This window comes from Thalassophryne amazonica, chromosome 2 (genome assembly GCF_902500255.1).
Source record: "Thalassophryne amazonica chromosome 2, fThaAma1.1, whole genome shotgun sequence".
In the NCBI taxonomy this organism is placed as follows: domain Eukaryota; kingdom Metazoa; phylum Chordata; class Actinopteri; order Batrachoidiformes; family Batrachoididae; genus Thalassophryne; species Thalassophryne amazonica.
In genome coordinates, this window is record NC_047104.1 from 39,749,133 (window position 1) to 39,770,208 (window position 21,076).

The following is a 21,076-nucleotide window of genomic DNA, read 5'->3' on the forward strand; positions in this document are numbered from 1 at the left end:
AATAAAATACCAAAGCCAAAGGTGAACAAAACCCCAGACCTAATAAATAAGAAATAATAAAGATCTAATACCAAGGAAATAAAACCAGGAACCAAATGCAAGAACTGAAAAGGGAATCAACATAAAAATAAATACTAAGACAAACTAGAACAGAACTCACATGTGACAAAAGTAACAATAAACAGATAGTGCAACATAAAACAAAAGAAAAGCAAACAGGAGATAAAACTAATGATTATACAATGGTGAAAAACAAAAGCAGAATGGAAACTGGACACAGGACTAAGGATGATGAACAGGAAATAACTGACAAACAGAAAATAAAACCATTGACAAAAGTATTACCAAAGAAAAGAGATAAACAGAACCAAACCATAACTTAAATGACTAAATTACAATCAAGTAAAATATAAAACAGTTGAACAATGAGGAAACCTGGACATAAACGGAGGACAACCCCAGATACGAGCCCCAGGTGGGGCAGAACCTGACATCATTGTTTATAAGTGTTGCATGTAACTGTGAAAATAATAAATAAATAAATATATATATATATATATATATATAATATATATATATATTATTTATATCTGTGTGATTGTACAGATGTGCTCACATCTAATTAGACAGATGTGATATCAGGTCTCTGTGTAGATTCTCAAAGTAAAATAAAAAATTCCTTTCATTGAAAGCTACACTGAAAGGAACAAAAGCAAAAGATGAAAAAATTAACATGCCCACAACCACCCTGTTGTAAAGATTCCCAAATAAAATATGTCACAACGCCTCCACGCACCATCACATCATGCGCACGTGAATCGCCAGCCAAGGAAAGGGTCCACTAGTCCTCGCTAGATTGACAGCCAGAGATCATTTCAAGTTCCACTAGTCCTCAGCTACAGATAGCCATCCAGAGAATAATGTCCAGGTCCACGTGCTATGAGGTTCTGATACGCGCACGCGCATAACATCCAAATGCAGCTCTGCCTTCAGCAGAAATTCATGGAGAAACTTACAATCATGAAAATTCAGTAAGGTATATCTTCTATATACATTCCAATAAAACATAATAAAAATAAAATCATGAATACTTTGATGTTGTGTTGCTAACTGGGATGTTAAAAATGTGTGAAATGTCCTTTAAATGTGGGAGGAAACCGGAGCACCCGGAGGAAACCCATACAAACATGGGGAGAACATGCAAACTCCACACAGAAAGGACACAAGCGGGAATTGATCACATGGCCTTCTTGCAATAAGGGAGTGCTAACCACTAAGCCACCATGCTGCCATAGTTTGGGACAATGTGGGCGTTTACTGTGTTGTCCTGATATGTGAGTGGTTCACCAACAACCAGCACTTCATAAAGGTTTCCTTTCCACTTTACAGTCCCTTTCTGAATCCAGTAGAGGAGTTTTTCTCTGCGTGGCAGTGGAAGGTCAATGACCGACAGCCCTACATCAGGGCAACTTTATTGGAGGCAGTGGAACTGATCTGTGATGATGTGACTGGAGTTTTATCAAGGTTGGGTTCAGCACACCAGAGGAGGTTTTCCCCCTTTGCCTGGCAGGGGAAAATATTGCCTGTAATGTGGATGAAGTCCACTGGCTGGACCAGACACAAAGACATCGCGTAGGAAAATGAATTTCGGTGACTTTGGGCAGTGATGTGTTTGATGTGATTTTATTTTGTTTTAATATTTTTTATTGTGACATTGCTGAAGGTAGATATGACATTGACTACAATCATTTTTTGCTGAATACTTTTACATCATTTCCAGTTACCTACATGCCCTGGATGCTGTGTCCTAAGTTATTTTATGTAGTGTGTCCAACGAATGTTCTTTGGTGAATATATTTTTGCTTGCTGTGTGTATGATCTGAACACATTGTTTGGTTTTGATCACAGATCATCTTCAATGATGGAAGAGTCTAGGGTTTTGTGAATGTAGTTTGAATTTTTGGATTTGTGTTAAGGTTTTGAGAAAAATGGTGTAGGTTTCAAGAAATGTGTTTTAGCAATTGGGAAAACAACTGTAATAAAGCCTCTATTTTTATGTTTCACTCATTTGACATCGGGCTTCACAATTTAATACTCTAAAAAATGAACCGCTGTCTCAATGAGAAAAGTGATGGAATAATTTGCATAGAATTTTTTAAGTTATTTCAACTTAACTAAACTTATTTCAACTTAACTCGAGATGTCTTGTGGCATTAACTCAGTTGAAAGTTGAAATAAAAATTGTTACATCAATTTTTCTTGAATTTACCTTGAATCCACTGTCTACACCTCGTAGACGAAGTTGTCGTCTCGTACGGCAGTCAATAGGGGGGCAGGAAGTCTGCGCTGACTTATGCTAAGCCCCCTCCTTTTCCTGAATAATGGATCAATCTGACTCTTTACTCATGTGGCATATGTGGCTCTGTCTGGTAAACTGTTCCACTCTTCTACAATGCGTTGTGTGAAAAAGTACTTTCTAAGAAGGAGATTAGACTTTTGCTTGAACATTTTGTGACAGTGACCCCTAGTACCTTGGTGACCTCTCCTAAATTCAAACAAGACATCTGGATCTATGTCTTCCAGTCCATTTACAATCTTGAACACTTCAATAAGGTCTGCTCTAAGTCTACTCATTTCTAATGATATCAGGCCTGTCTCTTCCAGTCTGGTATCATAGTCCTTTTCCTGGAGGTTACTTATCTTTGTGGCTCTGCACTGCACTTTCTTGTTGTTATTGTTGTTGTTATCTATATCCTTCTGAAAGTAAGGCCTCTATGCCTGCACACAATACTCCAAATGCAGCCTGACCAGTGACTTATAAAGTCTGAGCATGTTCTCCTTGCTTTTGTCTTCGTAGGTCCTCCATATTATACCGAGTACTCTGTTTGCAGTCTTCACAATGGCTGCCACATGTTTGCTGGGACTGAGACTCTCATGTATGAGGACTCCCAAATCTTTCTCCTCTTCTGCACACTCTGTCAAGTCATTGCACATAAAATAATCATATCTGGGGTTGCCATGACCCATGTGAAGACATTTACATTTGCCACTGTAAGAGCATCTGCCATTCAAGGCTCCAGTCCATAGAGCTTGTGTAAGTCCTCCTGCAGGGTGAAGGCCTGTTCTACAGTGGCAACATTTCTGAAAATTTTATGTCGTCAGCAAACTTTAGTAGGTCACTGATTTACTCCCTCTTCAATATCATTGATGTAAATGATGAAGAGGGGCGGCCCTAGCACCGAGCCTTGTGGGACAACCACTGGATACATCAACCCAGTCTGAGGGGACTGACCGTTCACCACAAACCCTCTGCTTTCTACCAGTTAGCCAGGCTCCACATCCAATTTGTTATTATGTATTATTATTATTATTACCTTATTTAAACCAGGAAAAAGTCTCATTGATATTAAAATCTCTTTTACAAGAGCGTCCTGTCCAAGACAGGCAGCAAGGTTACGTATCAATTTCAGCATTCTACCACACATACAGAATAAACAAATTATCAGCCAATAGAAAAGTTTCAGTATAAAAGTTCAAAAAACAACACATTTTTACAAAAAAAAAAAAAATCAGTTAAAACAATTACAAGTCAATGTGCCAGCATCTCTGTCATTTAAAAGTCCTTTAAAACGATTCTAAGGAGACCAGATCCCTCAGTTTTAAGTCATTCTGTAAAAGGTCCATGCAGAGGGTGCAGCAACTGAAAGCCCTTCTTTCCCAGTTCTGACGGGACCTTTGGGACTGACAATAAAAATGGTCGGCAGAACAAAGTTGATAGGAACCAGTGCATTTCCGGAAATTACATCCTTAAGTAACCAGGAAGCTGACCAAGTAAACATTTATAGATGAGTAAATACAATGCCTAAGCCTGCGAAACGCCAGGGAGGACCAACCAACACGAGCATAAAGAATACAATGATGTGTAAGAGCTCTGAGGCCAGTGATGAACCTCAGAGCTCCATGATAGACAGCATCAAGAGCTCTCAGACTCTGAAGCTGATGAGTGCATGTACAATGCATCGCCGTAGTCCAATATTGCATAAAGTGGTGAACAAGCCTCCTCTGGGCCTCAAAGGACACACAAGTCCGAATTCGAAAAAAAGAACAACCCAACCTGATTCTGAGTCGATTTACAAGCAGATTAATATGATGTGCAAATGAAGTGTATTGTCAATCCAAATTCCAAGATATTGTATTGTTTAACAAGTTCTATTTGAATTCCCTGCAAGGTGGTGATTTGTGCAGGATTTGAGGGTTGGATTTGGTGTTTGAAACAACAATGACCTTTTGTTTTGTCTGAGTTTAAGATAAGTTTTAATTAAGAAGATATTTTGAAGCTGATTGTAAATGATTGATGGCTTGAGCGGGTGAATGTGCCGAGCTGTAGATGATTGTGTCATCGGCGTAAAAATGTGAATGTGCATTTAAATATTCTGATTTATGTTATTACTGTAGAGAATGAATAGTAGAGGTCCTAATACTGATCCCTGTGGTACACCCTGGTGATGGTGAGTGTTTGTGATGTGAATCCATCTATCTTCACCATGAGTCCGTGCCTGAAAGGTAGTTGTGAAACCATTTTAACTGTCTGATTTGAAAATCTGCATGCAGTGAGCCTATGTTCCAGTATCGTATGATCAACTGTATCAAAACGCTTTTGTGAGATCTATGAACAGAGCTGCACAATGTATACTGTCCAGGGTGGTAATGATGTCACTAACTACTTTTTAAAGCAGCAGTGGTTGTGCTATGTTGCTTCCTAAAACCAGACTGAAAAATCAGATATTATTGTCAGAGAGAAATTCTTTAACTTGAATATGATGAGTGACTCCAGTAGTTTTGTTGTGAAAGTGTCGTGACACGGACCCACAACAGGGGGCGTTAATGAACGGACAATGGATAGCCAAAAGTAACAATTTAATGTTGTGAATCACACAACGACGTACAGACAATAACAATACAGTGACTGTCAATCATACAACCAGGTGACGTGTGGGCAAGGCTCGACGATAGAAGACGCCTGTGAGAGGAAAAAGCCGGATCCACACAGCTTCCACCGCCAACGGAGCTGAAGAACACCGGAGCCGCCAAGCCCTGCGCCCCCAGGTGGCCGCTGTCTTCAGCAGTCAGACCCGGTACTGCTGGCAGAGAACAGAGACAGTCCAGATGAGTGTGAGGTCGCCCACACTCAGTAATCCCCAGTCCTGTATCAGTAAAGGAGGGAGAACCTCCACCTCCAATCACACACCTCGTGCAGCTCTGTCTAACCACTTATCTGGTTGGAGTGTGAAGCGAAGCCCGTCGCTGATCACACCAAACGCCAATCCCACAGATAAGGACACACACAGGAAAACGGCTGCAAAGAAAGTACAGATTATTACTCAATGTTTTGAGTCAGCAGAAGAAAGTTACCTGATTTGGTAGTTGATTTCTCGGCGGGGAGGTGGAGTTGCAGTCCGGCCTTTATGGTGGTGGTGATGAGTAGTGGAATGAGTGACAGCTGGTATGGATGATGAGTGACAGCTGTCACTCCTGGTCGCTCCGAAGCCCTCTCGTGCTTGAAGCCCGCACTTCAGGCAGGGCGCCATCTTGTGGTGGTAGGCCAGCAGTACCTCCTCTTCAGCGGCCCACACAACAGGACCCCCCCCCCCTCAACCAGCTGCTGTCCGGGTGATGGGTGTAGAAGTCGGCCAGGAGGGCCGGGTCCAGGATGAAGCTCCTCTTCACCCAGGAGCGCTCTTCGGGGCCATAACCCTCCCAGTCCACCAGATACTGGAACCCCAGGCCCTTTCGACGGACGTCCAGGAGCCGGCGTACCGTCCACGCGGGCTCCCCGTCGATGATCCGGGCAGGAGGCGGCGCTGGTCCCGGGGCACACAGTGGTGAGGTATGGCAGGGCTTGAGTCTTGACACATGAAACACGGGGTGTATCCGCAGTGAAGCTGGCAGCTTCAGCTTCACTGTGGCCGGACTGAGGACTTTGAGTATGGGAAATGGTCGATGTACCTGTCCTTAAGTTTGTGGGATTCCACCTGCAGGGGGATGTCCTTAGTGGATAGCCAAACCTCCTGCCCGGGCTGGTATGCAGGGGCCGGGGAACGCCGGCGGTCTGCATGGGCCTTAGCCCTCGTCCGGGCTCTGAGCAGGGCAGAGCGGGCGGTACGCCACACCCGACGGCACTTCCTCAGATGGGCCTGGACCGAGGACACCCCGACCTCTCCCTCCACCAGTGGAAACAATGGGGGCTGGTACCCCAAACACACCTCAAACGGGGAGAGGCCGGTGGCAGATGAGACTTGGTATATGAGCGTACTCGATCCAGGCAGATGGTCACTCCAGCCGTCGGGTGCGTGGAGGTCACGCAGCGGAGGGCTGCTCCAGTTCCTGGTTAGTCCGCTCTGCCTGCCCGTTCGTCTGGGGGTGGTACCCAGACGAGAGACTGACGGTGGCCCCCAGTTCCCTGCAGAAAACTCCTCCAGACCTGGGAGGAGACTGAGGACCACGATCCGAGACAATGTCTGATGGAATCCCATGCAGACGCACGATGTGGTGGACCAGGAGGTCTGCAGTCTCCTGGGCCGTCGGGGAGCTTCGGGAGGGCCACGAAGTGGGCCACCTTGGAGAACCGGTCCACTATCGTTAAGATGGTGGTGTTGCCCTGGGACGGCGGGAGGCCCGTGACAAAGTCCAGGCCGATATGAGACCAGGGGCGACGAGGCGCAGGTAGAGGCTGGAGGAGGCCTTGGGCCTTGTGATGGTCAGCTTTGCCCCTGGCACAGGTGGTGCAGGCCTGACATACTCCCGGACGTCGGCTTCCATAGACGCCCAACCAGAAGCGCTGCCGGACCACTGCCATGGTCCTTCACACCCCCTGGGTGACAGGAGAGCTTGGAACCGTGACAGAAGTCAAGGACCGCAGCCCTGGCCTCTGGTGGGACGTACAGTTTGTCCTTCGGACCTGTCCCCGGGTCCGGGCTCCGTGTCAGGGCCTCCCGGACGGTCTTCTCCACCGTCCCAGGTAAGGGCGGCCACGACAGTGGACTCGGGGATGATGGTTTCAGGGGGTCTGACAGCTCGGTCTTGACCTCCTCTTCGTGCACCCGGGACAGGGCGTCAGATCGTTGGTTCTTTGTCCCGGGGCGGTAGGGTGATCCGGAAGTCAAAACGCCCGAAGAACAGCGACCAGCGGGCTTGCCTGGGGTTCAGACGCTTCGCGGTCCGGATGTACTCCAGGTTCCGATGGTCCGTGAAAACCGTAAATGGTACCGATGCTCCCTCCAACAGGTGTCTCCACTCCTCAAGAGCCTCCTTCACTGCAAGAAGTTCCCGATTGCCGACGTCATAGTTCCGTTCAGCTGGGGTCAACCTGCGGGAAAAGTAGGCACATGGATGGAGAACCTTGTCGGACTCCCCGCTCTGGGACAGCACGGCTCCTATCCCTGAGTCAGAGGCATCCACTTCAACAACAAACTGGCGCTTGGGATCGGGCTGCACCAGAACCGGTGAAGTCGAGAACCGGCGTTTCAACTCCCTAAACGCGGCTTCGCACCGATCCGACCAGGTGAAGGGGACTTTTGTGGAGGTCAGGGCTGTCAGGGGGCTAACTACCTGACTGTAGCCCTTGATGAACCTCCGGTAGAAATTTGCAAAACCGAGGAACTGTTGTAGTTTCCTACAGTTCGTTGGTTGGGGCCAATCTCTCACCGCCGCAACCTTGGCCGGATCAGGGGCGACGGAGTTGGAGGAGATGATGAACCCCAAGAAGGACAAAGACGTGCGGTGGAACTCACACTTCTCGCCCTTCACAAACAGCCGGTTCTCCAACAACCGCTGTAGGACCTGACGTACATGATTGACATGGGTCTCAGGATCCGGAGAAAAGATGAGTATATCGTCTAGATATACGAAGACAAACCGATGCAGGAAGTCCCGCAAGACGTCATTAACCAATGCTTGGAACGTCGCGGGCGCATTGGTGAGGCCGAACGGCATGACCAGGTACTCAAAGTGACCTAACGGGGTGTTAAATGCCGTCTTCCACTCGTCTCCCTCCCGGATCTGAACCAGGTGATAAGCATTCCTAAGATCCAATTTCGTGAAAATTTGGGCTCCATGCAGGGGCGTGAACACTGAATCCAACAGAGGTAACGGGTATCGGTTGCGAACCGTGATCTCGTTCAGCCCTCTGTAATCAATGCATGGACGGAGTCTGCCGTCCTTCTTGCCCACAAAAAAGAAACCAGCACCCATCGGGGAGGTGGAATTCCGGCTAAGTTCCTGCTAACGAGTCCCAGATGTAGGTCTCCATTGATTCGCGTTCCGGACGTGAGAGGTTGTACAGCCTGCTGGACGGGTACTCAGCGCCCGGTATCAAATCAATGGCACAATCGTACAGACGGTGCGGGGGCAGCGTGAGTGCCAGATCCTTGCTGAAGACGTCAGCAAGGTCGTGGTACTCGGCTGGCACCGCCGCCAGACTGGGGGGGACTAAAACCTCCTCCTTAGCTGTCACACCGGGTGGAACCGAGGATCCTAAACACTCCCGGTGGCAGGTTTCGCTCCACTGAACCACAACCCCAGACGGCCAATCAATCCGGGGATTGTGTTTTAACACCCATGGAAAACCCAAAATCACTCGGGAGGTAGAAGGTGTTACATAAAACACTATCTCCTCCCTGTGATTCCCAGACACCACCAATGTCACTGGCTGTGTCTGGTGTGTGATTAGTGGAAGAAGGGTGCCATCTAGCGCCCGCACCGACAACGGTGACGGTAAGGCCACTAGAGGGAGCCCAACCTCCTTTGCCCATCTGCTATCCAGCAGATTCCCCTCCGACCCCGTGTCCACCAGTGCTGGGGCGTGAAGGGTTAGATCCCCACTCAGGATCGTGACTGGGATTCGTGCAGATCGTCGGGGTTTCCCCACGTGGGTGTTGTGACCCACCCTTAGCCCAGTCTCTAAGGACGAGTGCTGTTGTTTTGACCGTTTGGGGCATTCTCTCTGTATGTGCTCGGTAGAGCTGCAGAGAAAACACTCTCCACGGATCAGCCTCCTTTGTCTCTGATCTGATCGTTTTTTGGCCCTGCACGTTTCCATAGCAACGTCAGCAGGGGGAGCTGTTGTCACGTGGAGAGCCCTGGCAGTGGAGCGTGGGGAAGTCGGCTTCCTTTCGGACCCGGGAGGAAGAGGGACGGCTTGTGCCTGGCCACGCCCCTCGTCTCGTTCCCGTCGGTGTTCCGTTAATCGGTTGTCTAACCGTATAACCAGGTCGATAAGCCCATCTAAATCCCGCGGCTCGTCCTTTGCCACCAGGTGCTCCTTAAGGACCAGAGACAGTCCGTTTACAAAGGCGGCGCGGAGCGCAACAGCATTCCAGCCGGCTCGCGCTGCCGCGATGCGGAAGTCGACTGCATACTTCGCTGCGCTCCGACGCCCCTGCCGTATCGACAGCAGCACACTTGAAGCGGTCTCGCCTCTATGAGGGTGGTCGAACACCTGTCGGAACTCCCTCACAAGTATTTGCCTCTCCTCGAAGAAAATTGATCACATAAGCCACCCGGCTGGCGTCTGCTGCGTACATGACGGGACGCTGTGAAAAAACGAGCGAGCACTGCATCAAGAAGTCCGCGCACGTCTCCACACAGCCTCCGTACGGCTCCGGAGGACTTCTGTATGCTTCAGGGGAAGGTGGGGGGGTTCGTTGAACGACCAGCGGAATGTCTGTTTCTGGCACACGGTCAGCAGGAGGAGGTGCTGCAGCAGCGCCCTGAGCACGAGCTTCCACCTGGGCGGTGAGAGCCTCCATCCTACGATTGAGAACACTGCTCTGCTCGGTAACTAAGTCCAACCGAGCGGTAAAGGCGGTTAAGATGTGCTGCAGCTCACCCAACACGCCTCCTGCTGGCGCCTGTGCACCTCGCTCTCCCATTGGCTGTTCAAGCAATGGTTGACGCCCCTCGGGATCCATGACGCTGGCCGAGAAATCCTGTTGTGAAAGTGTCGTGACACGGACCCACAACAGGGGGCATTAATGAACGGACAATGGATAAGCCAAAAAGTAACAATTTAATGTTGTGAATCACACAACGACGTACAGACAATAACAATACAGTGACTGTCAATCATACACCAGGTGACGTGTGGCAGGCTCGACGATAGAAGACGCCTGGCGACGAGAAACCAGCCGGATCCAACACGCTTTCCACCGCCACACGGAGCTGAAGAAACCACCGGAGCCGCCAAGCCCTGCGCCCAGGTGGCCGCTGTCTTCAGCAGTCAGACCCGGTACTGCTGGCAGAGAACAGAGACAGTCCAGATGAGTGTGAGGCGCACACCTCAGTAATCCCACAGTCTGTATTCAGAAGGAGGGAGAACCTCCACCTCCATCACACACTCGTGCAGCTCCTGTCTAACCACTTATCTGGTTGGAGTGTGAAGCGAAGCCGTCGCTGATCACACCAAACGCCAATCCCACAGATAAGGACAAACCACAGGAAAACGGCTGCAAAGAAGTACAGATTATTACTCAATGTTTTGAGTCAGCAGAGAAAGTTACCTGATTGGTAGTTGATTTCTCGGCGGGGAGGTGGAGTTGCAGTCCGGCCTTTATGGTGGTGGTGATGAGTAGTGGATGAGTGACAGCTGGTACGGATGATGAGTGACAGCTGTCACTCCTGGTCGCTCCGACGCCCTCTTGTGCTTGAAGCCCGCACTTCAAGCAGGGCGCCATCTTGTGGTGGGGGGCCAGCAGTACCTCCTCTTCAGCGGCCCACACAACAAGTTTGACCAAGGCGAATAATTTAGATATTGGTCTGTAATTACTCAAAAGTGTTGGATCACCACCTTTTAACAGAGGGAGAACAAAAGCCGATTTCCAAATTGATGGAATTTCATTTGTGGCCAGAATGAGGTTGAAGAGGTGAGTCAAAGGTGAGGCTATAAAGTCAGCTGCAATTTTTAGGAAATAGGGCTCAAGGTTGTCAGGTCCTGGAGATTTCGAGATGTTTAAGTCTTTGAGGGCTTTATGTACCTCACTGACTGTGAAAGGGGCGAAACTAAAAGGTTGAGTTATAGCAACACGAGAATCTACACTTAAGTCTACTAAGTTTCTGTGAGTACTATGAAGTGAATCGAACAAGGAACCCGACGCTACAAAGTGTTTGTTAAAACAATCCAACATCTCTGCTTTATCGTAAATTTTTTGAGTGTCTGTTACAATACAAGATGGGAGCTCAGCGCATTCATTAGTTTGATTAATAGATTTAATTGTCTTCTAAAACTTCATTGGGTTTTGAAGGTTTTGTGTCGTTTGAGTGAGGAAATAATCTGCTTTAGCATTTCTGATGGCAACTGTACATGAATTCCGTAGGTGTCTGAACTTGAGCCAGTCCTTCTCAGTGTTTGTTTTTCTGGCTTCAGCCCAAGCCAGATTACGATCATGTAACAGACTGGATAAATTAGGTGTGAACCAAGGATTGTTTCGTCCTTTCACTCTAAACTTTCTAAAAGGTGCAAGCTTATTAACAATGCTGTTAAAACCATCATAAAAATACTTCCAGGCATTTCAACATCAGCAATCAAATAAATCCTATCCCAATCAAAACTGTACAAATTGTGGTAGAAACTCTGCTCTGAGAAATGTTTCATATCGCGCTTTATAATAATGCGAGGCTTTGTTTTAGGTATTTTTATATCTCTTGCAATTGCAATGACACAATGATCACTCAAGTCATTCGAAAATACTGAAGCAGGAGTATATTTATGTGGAACGTTAGTCAAAACTAAGTCGATTAAGGTAGATTTTTCTGGATTTTTGGAGTTTGGTCTTGTGGGACTGCCAACAATTTGAGAAAGATTCAGTGCATCACAGTGGGCTCTAAACTCATTGGATACTGGTTGCAACCAGTTCAGATTAAAATCCCAAGCAACAACAATTTCACTGAATTTCAGCTCTGACAAAAGCTGTATTAAGGAAATGAGAGCAGTACTGTGAGCTGATGGCATCCTGTGACAGCCAACAACAGTTAAGTGCAAGTTTTTAGATACCTCAATGTCCAGTGCTAAAAATTCATACTGCTTTACTACAGACTTTGAGACCAATACATTCACATGGAACCTATTTTTGATAAAAATTGCAACACCTCCACCGCGCCTGGGTCGATCTGCCCTAAAAACCTTGTACCCATTGATATGAATATCCTTATCTGTAACAGATTTATTAAGCCAAGTTTCAGATAGAATCATAACATCCACATCTGTAGAATGTGCCCAGATTCGGATTAAGTCCATTTTGTTAACCAAGCTTCTTACATTAAGATGGAGAAAGCCAAGACCAGATCTTGCTTTAAATCTGCAGCTGTATCAAAGCCAGGGCCAGGATTAGGCTGTACATTACCAGACATGAACAACAATAAACAATCAGCAATCTCTGCTTAAATGAGCTTCTATAAGTCCTGTGTGCAGAGTTATGTACATTGGATAAATAATTATAAAAAACCCTGTCCAAAATAATGAAGTTCTCCTGAAGAATCATAACACTGGATAGCTGGACCCGCTGAACTGTGACTGAAAAAAACAGTACGGGGCACTGTATGGCACCTGGGAAACCCTGCTCACACCCAGAGGTTCCCCATTCTGCTGTATTATAAAGGTTGAAAACGTGAAAAAGAGTTTCTGGATCCATTATATAATCCAGTGCTACTGTACAAAAAATCGTCCAAAAATTGCAGCAAGAACAAAAACAAAACGGCTCGGTGCCATTATATATTTAAAACTACCAGGAATAACAAGAAATATTCCAGCTCCGGTGTATCGCAGAGATCCAGTCCAGGTTTTTCACACCGCTATTCGAGGAAAGACATCACAGGGTAACGTCAGACACAACCATGAAGAAGGGGTGCCCTGTGAAAGAAACCTGCAGATGTCCAATGTCAACACAGAAAAAAAAAAAAAAAAATCCCACGAATGGAAGGCGAAGGGGACCTAGAGGACAATTCAGAGGATTCCCCTTCTCTTCAAGAATTTCTGCCTCTGCTCCCAAAGAACCTGCACAAAGTAGGCCTCGGGCTACAGGGCTGGGTGAATGAAGGTAAGCCTCAAGCCGCAGGGCTGGGTAAATGAAGGTAGGGCTCAGGCTCGTCTGATGAGAAAAAGACATTGAGCAGGTCAGCAGCTTCCTTATCATCAGACACAGTTTCACCTCTCTCATTTTCCAGGGGGCCAACCCTGTCCTTTACTGCCATCTTCCCTCTAGCATACTTATAGAAGGCTTTGGGGTCAGTCTTTATATTCCTGGCTAGTTTCTTCTCAAACTCTTTCTTGGCTTTCTTCACTTCCTTGGTTGCTTTATTCAATGCCTTCTTGTATGCTAGATAATCCTGATACAGATTAGACTCTCTGTCTTTCCCATAATTTCAGCTTGTTCTTCCTAGCTTTCTGCACTTTCCAGTTCCACCAGAGAGGTTTACTGTTTGGCTTCCGCCTTTTCTTCAAGGATTCAAAGGATTCAATTCAAAGGATTCAAAGGAGTTTATTGTCATATGCACATAGGAACATGTTCCCTGCACAATGAAATGTGTTTACTGCATTTAACCCATCCTAATTGCCAGTTAGGAGCAGAGGTTGCCTTTACGGCGCCCGGGGGACCCAGCTCTAAATGTATGTCCCTGCCCTGAGTCACGAGCAGGGCTGAGCAAACCTTGACCGGCTTCATGACACACTTAACAAACAACAACACACATAAGCCGGTCCGGTACATAAAAGCACACACAAGGAAAGTTTGGGAAATAAAAAAACTCCATTGCTGCTGTGTTGAGCAGCACCACTGAAGCAAAAAAAAAAACCCATAAGCACAGAAAACAGTCACAGAAAAATAGTAAACAACAGTAAACAATCACAGCAGACGACAGCCGAGACTTGAATGTGTCCAGTGTTCAGACAGACAGCCCGCAGGCCGCCCTTGGCGCCATCAAGAGGCCTTATCTGTCCATCTTGGGGGGGATCCTAGTCCTGAATCAGTCCACCAGAGTCCAAGGTCCCACAGTCAACATCACAGGACTGGGAGAGGGAAAGACAAGAGAGGCGGGGTAAGACGAGGAGCGAGGCATCAGGAGTGTTCTTTGGGGAGAGGATTTTATCCCAGCGGCCTTGAAGGGCAGCTGGTGTTTGGAAACCAAATAGATATCCAGATTAACAGACGCCTGAATGATTCCACTGTCTGAAACTTCAGAGTGGCTCCCAAATACATCTGAATAGAGGAGAAGAGATGTGGTCATTACTGACGATCAAAGCGGTTTTCCAGTGCCGCCATTCTCACCGAGATGGATTCCAACGTGCGGTTAACACCCGCCGACTGAGCTGACACTGCCCTTCCAATCAAACTGATCATGTGGGGCAGCCTGGACGGGCCAATTAATGCCGCCTCCACCTTCTTAATTTTCCGGTAAACCAGTGCTATGGCCGCTCCACACAGCAGAAACCCAGTCACCACAGCTCCAAATAAGTAAACATCTTCAGCGTCCTCCACAGACAGCGTGTACAGGCACATGACTTGCCACCTCCACCAGCTGTCCATCACGTAACCTGCCACGTGTCCCGGCAGGACAGGTCGGGTCCTCCGCTCCCGGGTGTCTTGTAGAAAAAATAGTGTCAATTGCGTTCAGAGACTTGATTAGATCCATTTTGCTGTTTCCAGAGGAGCAGGGCTGGCAGCCTCACAGACAAACACGCTACAGTAGCAGGAAAGTTGGGGAGGGAGGAGGAAAGAAAAATGCAACCGTCCCAACTGAGAGCAAGAAGGCATGTACCAAATATTTACCAAATCCAGAATATTCTCTCCTCTAGTAGGATTCTTCACTTTCTGCTCCAGAAAACAGTCCATTGTGAGATCTAGGAATGCCTGTCCCTGTGACTGAGAGTGCAATGTTTCCCAGTCAATAGTTCTGTGGTTGAAATCTCCACAGATCAGAAGATCTTTGTTTGCATCACAGGTCTTGGCGATTAAGTCATGTAGGGCTTTTTCCTTCTATCTCAGTGCTTGATGTACTATGATAACACACACCGATCAGTACACTAGAGTTTGTTCCTTTGATTGTGCACCATACAGTTTCAGTGTTGGGTGTATAGGTCAGGTATTGCACTAGTACAACGTCAAAATCAGTTTTGCTATATATATATATATATATATATATATATATACGAGGGCTGTCAATAAAGTATAGGTCCTTTTTAATTTTTTCAAAAACTATATGGATTTCATTCATATGTTTTTACGTCAGACATGCTTGAACCCTCGTGCGCATGCGTGAGTTTTTCCACGCCTGTCGGTGACGTCATCCGCCTGTGAGCACTCCTTGTGGGATGAGTCGTCCAGCCCCTCGTCGGAATTCCTTTGTCTGAGAAGTTGCTGAGAGACTGGTGCTTTGTTTGATCAAAATTTTTTCTAAACCTGTGAGGCACATCGAAGTGGACACGGTTCGAAAAATTAAGCTGGTTTTCGGTGAAAATTTTAACGGTTGATGAGAGATTTTGAGGCGATACTGTCGCTTTAAGGACTTCCCACGCAGTGGGACGTCGCACAGCGCTCCCAGGCGCCGTCGTCAGCCTGTTTCAAGCTGAAAACCTCCACATTTCAGGCTCTATTGATCCAGGATGTCGTGAGAGAACAGAGAAGTTTCAGAAGAAGTCGGTTTCAGCATTTTATCTGAATATTCCACTGTTAAAGGAGATTTTTTTAATGAAAGACGTGCAGACGGATTGCAGCGTCAGCTCGCAGCCGCCGCAACGTCCCGCCACAGGAAAAACACCTCTGTTGGAAGCCTTAAGGACAAGTTGGAACATGCCCAACTGTTAAACAATTTCTCAGATACTCACTCCACTGAAAGCCATCAAAAGCCGCCTGGATTTTACAAATGGTTATCAACACGGAGGTGTTTTTCCTGTGCCGCCGCACCGCGCCGGCTGCGTCCCGACGCGCGGACCCGTCCACACGGACCCGTCCCCATGTCTTTCATTAAAAAAATCTCCTTTAACAGTGGAATATCTGGATAAAATGCTGAAACCGACTTCTTCTGAAACTTCTCTATTCTCTCACGACATCCTGGATCAATAGAGCCTGAAATGTGGAGGTTTTCAGCTTGAAACAGGCTGACGACGGCGCCTGGGAGCGCTGCGTGACGTCCCACTGCGTGGGAAGTCCTTAAAGCGACAGTATCACCTCAAAATCTCTCATCAGCCGTTAAAATTTTCACCAAAACCAGGTTAATTTTTCGAACCGTGTCCACTTCGATGTGCCTCACAGGTTTAGAAAAAATTTTGATCAAACAAAGCGCCAGTCTCTCAGCAACTTCTCAGACAAAGGAATTCCAACGAGGGGCTGGACGACTCCTCCCACAAGGAGTGCTCACAGGCGAATGACGTCACCGACAGGCGTGGAAAAACTCACGCATGCGCACTAGGGTTCAAGCATGTCTGACGTAAAAACATATGAATGAAATCCATATAGTTTTTGAAAAAAATAAAAAGGACCTATACTTTATTGACAGACCTCGTATATACACTCAACAAAAATATAAACGCAACACTTTTGGTTTTGCTCCCATTTTGTATGAGATGAACTCAAAGATCTAAAACTTTTTCCACATACACAATATCACCATTTCCCTCAAATATTGTTCACAAACCAGTCTAAATCTGTGATAGTGAGCACTTCTCCTTTGCTGAGATAATCCATCCCACCTCACAGGTGTGCCACACCAAGATGCTGATTAGACACCATGATTAGTGCACAGGTGTGCCTTAGACTGCCCACAATAAAAGGCCACTCTGAAAGGTGCAGTTTTGTTTTATTGGCGGGGGGATACCAGTCAGTATCTGGTGTGACCACCATTTGCCTCATGCAGTGCAACACATCTCCTTCACATAGAGTTGATCAGGTTGTCAATTGTGGCCTGTGGAATGTTGGTCCACTCCTCTTCAATGGCTGTGCGAAGTTGCTGGATATTGGCAGGAACTGGTACACGCTGTCATATACGCCGGTCCAGAGCATCCCAAACATGCTCAATGGGTGACATGTCCGGTGAGTATGCCGGCCATGCAAGAACTGGGACATTTTCAGCTTCCAAGAATTGTGTACAGATCCTTGCGACATGCGGCCGCGCATTATCCTGCTGCAACATGAGGTGATGTTCTTGGATGTGGCACAACAATGGGCCTCAGGATCTCGTCACGGTATCTCTGTGCATTCAAAATGCCATCAATAAAATGCACCTGTGTTCTTTGTCCATAACAGACGCCTGCCCATACCATTACCCCACTGCCACCATGGGCCACTCGATCCACAACATTGACATCAGAAAACCGCTCACCCACACGACACCACACACGCTGTCTGCCATCTGCCCTGAACAGTGTGAACCGGGATTCATCCGTGAAGAGAACACCTCTCCAACGTGCCAAACGCCAGCAAATGTGAGCATTTGCCCACTCAAGTCGGTTACGACGACGAACTGGAGTCAGGTCGAGACCCCGATGAGGACGAGGAGCATGCAGATGAGCTTCCCTGAGACGGTTTCTGACAGTTTGTGCAGAAATTCTTTGGTTATGCAAACCGATTGTTTCAGCAGCTGTCCGAGTGGCTGGTCTCAGACGATCTTGGAGGTGAACATGCTGGATGTGGAGGTCCTGGGCTGGTGTGGTTACACATGGTCTGCGGTTGTGAGGCTGGTTGGATGTACTGCCAAATTCTCTGAAACGCCTTTAGAGACAGCTTATGGTAGAGAAATGAACATTCAATACACGAGCAACAGCTCTGGTTGACATTCCTGCTGTCAGCATGCCAATTGCACGCTCCCTCAAATCTTGCGACATCTGTGGCATTGTGCTGTGTGATAAAACTGCACCTTTCAGAGTGGCCTTTTATTGTGGACAGTCTAAGGCACACCTGTGCACTAATCATGGTGTCTAATCAGCATCTTGATATGGCACACCTGTGAGGTGGGATGGATTATCTCAGCAAAGGAGATGTGCTCACTATCACAGATTTAGACTGGTTTGTGAACAATATTTGAGGGAAATGGTGATATTGTGTATGTGGAAAAAGTTTTAGATCTTTGAGTTCATCTCATACAAAATGGGAGCAAAACCAAAAGTGTTGCGTTTATATTTTTATTGAGTGTATATCATTAAGACAGCGGTTCCATTTTTAGACTGAACCCACCAAGCTGCCACACTGGTTCATGACAGATGGTAACCTAGTATCTGTAGCAGGACTGTACCCCTTTAGGCCTTTTTTGTATTAAATACTCCTCTTCATCCAACTCTAACTTCAAGTCCTTTGTGCACCACATTTACTTGAGAGTTTTAAGAACAATTGTGCAGTGTTACTGTTGGGCTCAATCTGGCAAGGGTTTCTTATTGTGACACCTTTATGACATACTCCAAAAGGCCTTTTAATGCAACAGACTGCAGGTTGAAACATTTAATGGTTAGTCAGTTACAGAGAGGTTTGCTGAGCAACATTCACCTATTCAATCTATATTTCATGGTTGTAAATGAATGACTGATCAGCTTTTCTTTAAATAGCATATTCCTGAGGGGAGGAGGACTTGTAAATGATCACATAGGTGTAAGTGGTGTAAAGTAAGAACAAACAACTGCAGTGAAAAAACAAACGCCAGTGCCTACACAGTAAAGACAGTAAATCTTACCTGAATGCACTTTTACTTGTATGAGCATGTGTAAAGGGTTCTAATGTGGTTTTAATATGGTTTTAACCTTAAAGAGAGCCTGCCTCAATAGCCTTGAGCTCTGTTTGTATTTTCCATGCACTATATAACAGATTTCGCTGTTAGCTCCGAAAAGCAAAAACAACAAGGAATGAGTTGCAGTCTCAGCTGGGCTCAAATATTTAACAAAGCACCCAGGACAAGCCTGGCAAGGCATGAAGGGCGAACAGGCTACAGGGGACCGACCAATGTGGCTGCTGCAGTCAAACCTCAAAATCCTGTGCTAGGATTGCAGAGGCAGTATGTGTACGTAATCCTGTGTTTCTACAGGAACCATAGTGAACCCCTAAAGAACCACACAACAAAAGTTATATACTTGACATGAAACTGCCAAAGAAAACAAATGTGGAAATGAAGGACCATGACCCAAATAGACATCTTACATTATCGCAATAGCCAAATGAATCTCATCGTCCTTTTATCAAGGACAATACGTACTAAAACACCTGTGTCTATTTTCTGCTGTACACCAGTTGTACCTCCTCAGGTGGCCAGATGACCTCAGCGTGGTCCTTTAGTGTGCCTGAGACTGACGGCTGTCAAATACGTCTAGACAACCTGAAGTAAACAAGCAGTGGCACCTCAGTGGTTGATTTCATTCATACAGCAGTGGTTGATTTAATTTATACAGAAGTGTGACATGATGCAGACAAAGATGAACGTGCCATTCAGTAGCAGTAATTCAGCTTACGCCTGCTGTCTTCAACAAGTAATGTTGCCAGTTAGAAAATGAAAGGAAAAGGACTGCATGTTTACCTCCAAAAATCAGGAGTTAATGATCAAGTACATCACTCTTTCTATATATCTTTCTTCACCTGTTTCTCCCTCCATCTTCCTTCACAGAACATGAGTTGAACATGAGCTGTTCTCAGGTGGAGCTGGAGGGGAAAGAAAGTCCTCCACCAGAGGAACTAGACTGCAAAATCTGTTACCAGCGCTACAATGCTCACATCCGAAAGCCCAAGATCCTGGACTGCCTGCACCGGGTCTGTGCACGCTGCCTCGTTAAGATCCTGGACATTGCTGACAGTGCAGGATGCATCACCTGTCCATTTTGCCGACACCAAACTGAGGTTACAGAGTACGAGGTGTCAGGTTTGCCTGATGATGCTAACATCATGTCCCATTTGGCAACGTCAGACAAATCCTGGAGCTCAGACCACAACAGGGAGGTGGTTCTGTCTCCAAAAAGTCTCTCTTCCAGCCCTTCGCGTGACTCCAACTGCTTGGTCATCACAATTATGGAAGTGCAAAGAGACTCACAGCATTCGCCGAGCCGCAATGGCAGCTCTGACATCTATGCTGAGCAGAGTCTGGACTCTGTATCACTGGGGTCAAATGGAGCAGCTGATCAAGATCCTCTGTCCAAGTTCTGCAATCATGTCCCTCGGATTCTAGTCTGGCTGCTAGGTTTCTTATACTTTGGCTCTCTGCCTCTAGGAATCTACCTGCTGGTGATCCAGAAAGTGACTCTGGGTATTGTATGTGTTAGCCTTGTGCCATCAAGCCTCACAGTTTGCCTCGTCTATGGATTCTGTCAGTGCCTGTGCCAGGGCATGTGTGACTGCTCCACCAGGGGTTGATAGGATACCACTGGAATGACAGATCTAGACAAACTATAGCTCTGGGAAGAAAAAAATAAACTCAGCTCATGTAGAAAGGTATCAGATGTGCCATAGCTCAGGTTCTCAACCCTTATCCAGTAAACCCCAGCCATGCATAGCTAAAAAACATGATTTATTAGGCACGTTCAGGCTGGGAAGATTTAAGTTCTGTGATTTTCATTGTTCTAATGTGTATTGTTCTTAAATGAGATATCCATAGCAACCCCTGCTGTGACATCTAATGTGAAAGCAGATGTCTAATGTTTCCTTTACAAAATGACAGCGCTTAAAGCTACCATATGTAGGTTTTAGGGGTGTTTATTTGCATTATATATCATTCTTAGCAATCTGTTCATTAATTCATATATCTATATGGGAGCGCCCCCCCCCCCCCCATTGAAGCTGCCATGCTGCACCACCATGTTGATGTAATGGTATCTTTGGCACTGTAATGGCACTGACTTGATATCAGTGCAGGCCAATAAGCTTAGGAATGCTTATTTTTTGTGAAATGGAGAACCACACATATTGTTTATCACAAGAGAACGCCAGAGAGCGTGAATCCCCATCAACAAATGTGAAAACATGAAGAGAAAACAAATCATGACTAGTGATAGCATAATGAAATTTGTAACATCACCACTCGATGACATTAATTATCCACACTGCCTCCAAACACAAATGTCTGT

The 21,076-nt window shown here is 46.5% G+C and overlaps 2 protein-coding genes across 4 annotated transcripts in view; one reads left to right on the plus strand and one right to left on the minus strand.

The window, feature by feature from the left end:
• Positions 1-20,996, plus strand: part of zgc:165481 (uncharacterized protein LOC100073327 homolog) — a 65,483-nt gene extending 44,487 nt beyond the window's left edge. The window contains exon 2 of the mRNA XM_034185220.1: positions 19,627-20,996. Within this exon, the coding sequence (XP_034041111.1) occupies positions 19,627-20,366 (740 nt within the window). The 3' untranslated portion in view covers positions 20,367-20,996. The remainder of the gene's footprint in view (positions 1-19,626) is intronic.
• The window catches only part of cep89 (centrosomal protein 89), a 331,169-nt gene that overhangs the window by 122,836 nt on the left and 187,257 nt on the right, over positions 1-21,076 (minus strand). The window lies entirely within an intron of this gene.